The 7550-nt window shown below is 42.6% G+C and overlaps 1 protein-coding gene across 1 annotated transcript; it reads right to left on the bottom strand.

Annotated features, from left to right (window-relative positions):
- Window positions 1-582: 582 nt before the first annotated feature.
- Window positions 583-7338, bottom strand: LOC311275058 (Golgi phosphoprotein 3-like). Its single transcript, XM_084383249.1, has 5 exons — window positions 6920-7338; window positions 6243-6374; window positions 4888-5002; window positions 4356-4516; window positions 583-3064 (listed from the first exon to the last, which is right to left on the bottom strand). The coding sequence occupies exons 1-5, from the start codon at window positions 7127-7129 to the stop codon at window positions 2801-2803; spliced, it is 882 nt and encodes a 293-aa protein (XP_084239375.1). The 5' UTR covers window positions 7130-7338; the 3' UTR covers window positions 583-2800.
- Window positions 7339-7550: the final 212 nt, after the last annotated feature.

Raw genomic sequence — 7550 nt, 5'->3', positions numbered from 1 at the left:
GCTAAACAGGTTGAAACATGTCAATTGGCTTAAGCCTAATGAGCTCAAGAGTTGCCGGTGGGCAGATTTTTCTTTCTTTTGTACAAGGCCAGCCAAGCTGATGTGTAAAGCTTTTAAGCTAAGCTAAGCTAACTGGTTGTAGCTTCATATTAGGAGGAGAATGGTGTCAATCTTCTCATCAAACACTCAGCAAGAACAGTGAATAAGAGTCAAACTATTCCTTTTATGATTAAAGGATTAAAGTTTAATCCGTTGACTATTTCCCCAACTAATCCTTAAATCACAATTGTCTAACAATCCAAAACCTAAACCTATATACAGCATTTTTGCTTGATATATTGCTTACACAAGTGATCGTTTATCAAAGTAGTTTTTGATTTCCTCCTTACCAAATGTCATAATCATTTCAGCACTGGATGCATCTGATAAAACTACATCACTCTAAGCCCCAGATGTTATTTGCATTATACATTTACGGTGCTATGTAACAAGTTGAATTGGAGAAAACTATATTTTACACAGATTAAATAAATCTATAAGTGTAAATATACGGAACAAAAGACGACAACAGCAAAACAGTGCTAGATTCAGGCACTTAAAGGATCCTTACTTTATTTTGTGTGGTAATACAAAAAGCATACAGAATTATACAGGATAGGAGAGAAGATCCCTTTCATTGAATTCCATTAGATCGTACACATAAAATGACTAATAATTACATACAAGCCTTTTCTCTGTAGCTACATCCACAAGTACCCCGGCCCTCCACCAATAGCATGCATGGTCTCTATGCTGTAAACGGAGCTCAACGCTTCTTCACACCTATTGGTTGTTTTGTAGGTAGAAAAAATAAGACAGAAGTATAAGTATGCCATGAAACAATATGTGATGTAACTTCATACATAGATGAGACTCATCAGACCAGAATGATGGTTACAACCGTGATGTTACGTTGTACCAGAAGTTATCCACAGACCTGCAGCGAAGCATGTTTGGAGATTTCGTTGCAACAGGTCGCACGTTGTTGAACAGTTTCAGTCTAAAACGAGGATTAATCTGGGGCCCAAGTAACCCTCTCATCATCTGCATGTATGAAACAATACAACATCTCATATAGAAATAACATCTAATTATGACATGACACACAAACTGAGAGATACATCATATTGCAAGAAGGAAACTTAAAGGGTCGATTCACCCAAATTACAAAATACACTGACCTGTCGGTATATTGTGAATTCACATGCATTTTTCAGGTATGTTGTCTTCGGTGCAACGCCCTTCCAAGGAAAAACGTTTACAGTGTTGGCTTGTCACAGGAAACTCCAGTCAAACAGGTTGCTTCTTATTTTTTTTCCCTACTGCTGATAGGAAATCCCATTTTCGATCATTATATTGAGATAGAGGCAGATATCTCTGAGACATTTTTCAGAAGCTAAATGAAACTGAAACTACCTGCATGACTGGCGTTAAGTGGGAAAATATGTTTTCTTGTATTTGGATGAGTCGACCCTTTAACATCCATTCAGCCCGTTCGTATATGTAACCGTGAACAATCATTGTGTAAATCTTTATGTTCACAGCGAGCCAGCTGTTCACTTTTCCTGCATCTTTACATCTCAACTCAAATTCTTAAAAAAAGGAGCAGAACCTTTTTTCAATATATATATATTTATATATTCAGAGGAATGATTTTTAAGTATTCTTAAAGATCAATAGCTGTAGAGAAAATAAGTGAGATTTCTTTTTTTAACCATCTTTGCTAAGGTTCATACTTTTAAATCTCATCTTCACCACCCAAGAAAAATCTCTATAAATACGATCCTACCTACAGGGCTATTGACTGTGCAAAATAGTATGATAAATGGCAGGCTACTCCAAGCATCTATTAGCAACATAAATAGAAATGGAAGACTGGTCTCACTCTACAGAACAGAATGGACCCATTGCAAAAAAAAAAAAAAAAGCAAACCAATAACAAAGACTTTAGCTAGACTCACGGTTTAATTCTTCATGTCAGTCTGGGACTATGGCGGCCAAATTACCCGGCTAATAATGCAGCAACTGAACTCAAGCGTTTGTGTGTGTTCACTCTTTTCTCCTCAAAGTGCAATGAGGAGGAAAGAGGGAAAGGAGAATTAAATGAGGATACAGAGACGAAACATTCAGGTAGTCTAGTCTAACAGTAACCCGAAGCATGTACTCCCAACACAAGTGGGAATGAATAGGTGGAAGCAGGAGACCTGCGGGAGTGCAAAGAGCATCAATAGCAGTGTGATTTGCTATCCTTTATCCTTGCATAAGCGTGTGGGAGAGTATGGAGACGAGACCAGGACTTGATACTGGTGAGATCTTGTCGTAACGGAGAGATGATGTTTCCTTAGTGTGGAGGGAAACTTGGCCCCAGTCAAAATCTTCATATTCACCATGACTACTGCTGCCACCTGCTTTGTTCTTTGATGTCATCTAACATTAACAGAAGCCCGTCTGTTCATAGTGTCGATGTTTACAAGTATATCCAGCCTAGCAGTGGCAGGTCATTTACCAGCCAGTCATTTTTCATTCAGAGACCGTTCAAAACCAACCAAATGTTACTTGGTGAGGCCCACCACCAATCAGATTGCACTGGGTTAATATGGACTACCACCAAAACGTCATCTGGAACAGATGTACAAACAGGCTCCCCAACCAAAACAGATTGTCTCATTAAAGTGAAGTCCATCTCATTAAGTGAAGTCCTTCAACCAATTAAATAACACAGACCATAGCCAGATCTTCCAGTCCAACCAGTCAGGTGTTTTCATTTAGTAAACGCAGCCACCACAGCCCACATAAGTTCGTTGGCGTTGGGCTTTGCGCTCTCTTTCTCCGGCTCCAGCTCGAGCAGAGTGTGGACTCTCTTCATGCCGAGGTCGTACTGGTCGTCTTGGAGCGGGGCGAAGGCATTCTCGAGGACGTCGGAAGAGTGGGCCAGAAGGATCAGGGCCAGGATCCGCTTGTCCATGCGGTGGGGATCGTTGACCCACTTCTCCAAAACGGACTCCTGGACCTTCTTGACGAGGCGCTGTAGGCAGTAACACATGTGTTTTACAGCCTTTATATGCATCACGTGGATTATGTACATTCATCAAGTAAAAGAACCTGAATAGGAACAAGATTAAAGAAGTAGTTAAACATTTAAGAAAACAAGACTTCTTCCCCCTCTCATATCAGTTTGAAAGATATGAAGCTTCAGCCAGAAGATGATTAGTTTAGCTTAGCATAATGACCAGAAGTAGGGGGAAACAGATAGCCTCTGCCCTGTCCGAGCAGCAGCTCTAAAGCAGACTAATAAACACAATATGTCTCACTAAAATACAAATATAACTGAATAAACAAGCCGTTCTAAGAGGAAAATAAGGGCCACAGAACTCTGTTTGAAGCTAGAAAGATGGCAGGGTCAGCCAAAAATAAAGTAAAACAGTATGAAATTGTGCTGTCCTTTAGGGACAATTTGTTTATTCAGTCATGAAAACAAAGAGAGTTTTGTTTATTTAGGCAAAAATTCAGCCAATGAAGATCTTTTTCTTCTGAATAAAACTACATAGTGCTCCTTTGACGCACACTTTTGGTGTAACTGACATTTTAAGACAGGGAAATAAGGGCAGTAAAATCGTGCAACACCCATACACACCCCCGAATTACATATTTTAACTCCTATATCATGCTTTCAGTACTGGGTGGTGTGAAAAATACAATTTTCTTCACGGGACAAAAGGCTTAAACATGGAGTAGGAAGCTTTTCCCCCCTCAAAATGAAACAGCATAATTGTGCTTTGCACAGCAAGTGAGCAATATTGTTACACCTCGTTAATTAATATAAAAAAATATTTAATAAGATGAGGGCACTATCCTCTAAATAAACAAACATGCACCGTAGCTTACAAGTCACAGACAGACAGTGTTTTGAAGCAGTGTACTTTCACACAGAAGAGCGTGTGTTTGGTTTTACATGGCGGGACAAGACATGTGTCCATGTTTGTAACCTAACCTTAATCCAAGACAGTCCCAGACGTAGTATACAGTAAATACAGTATACAGCAGCTTGAAATATGTTATCTCGACGAGAGCACAGGATGTGTGATTTGTAGAGCAGATATGCCGGCTGTAGAAGACAGAACACGGGCTTTGATGTCTGCTGGACTTCGACGGGATGTTATTGTGCCAGCGCAGGACAAACTTGCAGACAATTAAGCTGAGACTGACTTTCACCCTCAGTCATAAAAGCTGAACATGCATGTGCGCAGACTGACCATAAAATAGCATAAATCAAGTTGATCACAGAACAAAGAGCCACCGAACCCAGGGGACCTCACCTGTTTAATGGTACTGTTGGTGAGCGGATGCGTGGTCATGTCAAAAAGCAAGAAGTTCTGTTTCTCTGTGGTGAGGACACCTTTCTCCACAAGGTTTTTTGCCAGACGTTCTCGAACGTTTCTGAGCTGGTAGTGCAGCTTCAGGGGATTCCAGGTCTCTCCTGATGGACAACATGAGAGCTACCTTAGGACATTAAACACACACTGATACACACACAGTATTGATATCATCTCAACACTTTAAATGTCTGGCTCACGGTGATCAAGATTAAATCAGCTCAACTTTTATTGCTGCAGCTCCCGGGTTATTTTTACATTTGTTTTAATGTTGTTAACGACAATATCCACAAACTTTGACATGAATATTTCTTTGTAAACTAGTATTGATTGTTTCAACGTAAGTATACTGACAACTCAGCTATTCACACAAGGTGAAATGAGATGAAAACATGTCCCTCGGATGTCCAACAGGAGAAACAATAAGTAGATTAGTCCAAGGTTTGGTTAGCAAACTCTGAAGGGCTTATCTCACCACTCAGCAGCTCTATCCAGCTCTGGACTGTCTCTGGAGGCTGGGTTTCTTTTATGTGCCTCAGGGCCTCATCGAGTAGCACATCACCTGTCGGGGCATCTGACTTGCAGATCACCTTGGACAAACAAAAGGAGACGTATTTGAACTAGATGCCTGTTCAAATCTACCTCACTTATCCCACACACTCACATCCTGTGTGAACAGGAATCACCACACCGCCTCTGAAACTGGATGTGGCAACACGGTTGAAGAGTACGGATCTGGATCGTCATACCCTGGGTTCCCATCGATTATCCTCTCTTCTGTTTTACTATCTCCTTCTATCTGTACCTTTGTAAATGTATACCTTTTTATATTCTGATGTTTTTTTTTGCTAATTATCTTGTGTGGCCTTGTCCTCTTCCCGGTTACCATGGTGGAGAGGAGGCCATGTGACTCGGGCACCATCACCAGAGGTGCACGATATATCGGACGGATAAATCGTCAGCAGATTGAGAAGTTATAGCCGATAAAACAAAGCCGAATCACTTTTGTCGACTTAAAAAAGTGCAGCATCTACACACAGGTGGTGGTTTGTGAGCAGCCATTAAACACAGAAGAAGAACAAACACGCTGATGTCGTACTCATAACGTCACACTGCTGCACCTGTAGAGCCACGCCAATGTAGACAAGAGCCACACACGTCATCACTGGTGTCGGCGTTTATGTTTTACAAGAAGAACTGGGGGGAAAGTCTTCAAGTGTAACCATAAAATCTTATCAAAGCTATGGAATATCAAATAAACCATCTCTGCTCACTACATCTAAGCTTTTATTGCACTCAGACGTGCGTGAAAAAGCATAAAAATGTCGGTTTCTACTATCGGTATCATCCATAAGAGTCAGGTAATTATCGGTTATCGCATCGGCTGAAAAAAATCCACATCCTGCAACCCTATAATTTACACGTATGAGATATTCTGTCAATGATATATGCAAACTGTGACTTTGTTGTTCTGGTTTGTACATCCCGACATCTGTTGCATGTGTGCCCGTCCTGGGAGAGGGATCCCTCCTCTTCTAACATATTTTTCCCCTGTTAAAAGGTTTTTTTCCCCCCCAATATAGCAAGTTTTCCTCGCTCCCGATCGAGGACCTAAGAGGCACGTCATTCGCTGTACAGATTGTAAAGCTCCCTGAGGCAATGTGATTGTGACTTTTGGCTGTGTACAAAAAAAAAAACATTGAGTGGGGAAGATATGCATCCTTTCACTGTTACAACCCTTGCAGAGACATTTTTGTTTTGGGGACTGGACTGAGCACAAGATGCTCGCTTTTTCCTCTGGAGCCTTGAACACATCAGCACACTTCTCACCTTTCTTGAGAGCAGGCTTTTCCTCCTCACCCCGCAGGCCTCCAGCTGTAGCCTCCCTCTGAGGGCCAGCTCCACCAGCATACACCCGCGGAGACCGGAAGAAATACAGTCGTTCCAGAAAGACGTGTAACCCTGAGGAGGAGGAAATAACGTGAGCCAATGTGCAGCAGCAGCAGCGGCGGCGGCGGCGGCGTTTATTAACTTGGCTGACGTGTTGCTCGGAGTATGTGCTATGTGAGGTGCGGTGTTCCCAGGTTGAAAAGGAGGAACATCACTGACAAGAAGTTGTCACGAAAACTGCGTTAGGCTACGACAGCGAACGTTACGTAGACAGTAAACTGGTTATTCAAGCTAGGATGGATGCTGTGAAGCAATAAAAAAAAATTGGATAACGTTAAATAATTGGCACGGCTAACTTAAATACGTTAAATTAACTATAAGCTACTCGACGTATATTTGCTAAGATGCTTCTAAACAGACTCCCAAGCCTTGAAAGTCCGAGCTGCGCTGTGGTCAGGCTAACCTAGCAAACATTAACCGCCGCTCGAATAAACCCAAGTTAACTTTGTTGACGTGACGCAACGTAAACATAATGTCAGCTACGCTCGTGTCGGATGAACCAGCGTCGAAGGAATAAGCCTGGCTGACGGATTAAAAAAAAAAAAAACAGCCCACACCTCTCGATCCTTGAGGCCCAAGAGCAACACTTCCTCCATCAGTGTGAGCCTTGTTTCCTTCGAGTCCCCCTTGTCGTCGTCGTCCTCCTCCCCGCGGCGCGCCTCGTCCTCCTCCCCGCCGGAGTCCTTCTCCTTGTCGGCGGCGGCGCTGCGAATGGCCTCGGTCCTCCGCTGGACGAGGCCCGAGTTTCTCTTGGCGAGAGAGGCCATAGCTGGTGCTGCACAACGATCAAATCCGAAGAGAAGCGCCTACCTCGACCAGCCAGAGAGCCACGCAGCATGTAACCTGGATGGTAAAAGGGGGGAGAACGGGGAAACGGTGGACCGATCGAGTAAAGACGGTCGTTTACGTTAAGCTCGGCTCGGGAATCCTGCTTCGACTCTGCCCACTTCCTGATCCAACATGGTGGCAGTGACGTACGACGTTATCTGAACCGACCCGTGAACACATCTCGCCTGTTGCATTCACGTGCCATTGGAAATGCCGTAAATTTGAAGTTTGAACACATCTGTTTAAACTCTTAGCAGCACTCACAATAAATAAACTGAATTACAACTCAGGAAGCGTATAAAATGTTATTTACACTTTATTGCATACAGTTAAGATGGAAAGATTTGGTCCAGTGTTACA

This window comes from Pagrus pagrus (genome assembly GCF_965226575.1).
Source record: "Pagrus pagrus genome assembly, chromosome: 19".
Taxonomy (NCBI): domain Eukaryota; kingdom Metazoa; phylum Chordata; class Actinopteri; order Spariformes; family Sparidae; genus Pagrus; species Pagrus pagrus.
Note: the sequence above shows the minus strand (reverse complement) of the source record. Positions and strands in the feature narration are given on the sequence as shown.

Bases quoted from the DNA above. Each gene is read 5' to 3' on its own strand.
- LOC311275058 (XM_084383249.1), bottom strand. From the start codon at position 7,129: ATGGCCTCTCTCGCCAAGAGAAACTCGGGCCTCGTCCAGCGGAGGACC. The intron at 4,517-4,887 runs GTGAGATAAGCC...GTTGTCCATCAG, and splicing joins CTGGATAGAGCTGCTGAGTG to GAGAGACCTGGAATCCCCTG. The intron at 3,065-4,355 runs GTGAGGTCCCCT...TACTGCCTACAG, and splicing joins CCAACAGTACCATTAAACAG to CGCCTCGTCAAGAAGGTCCA.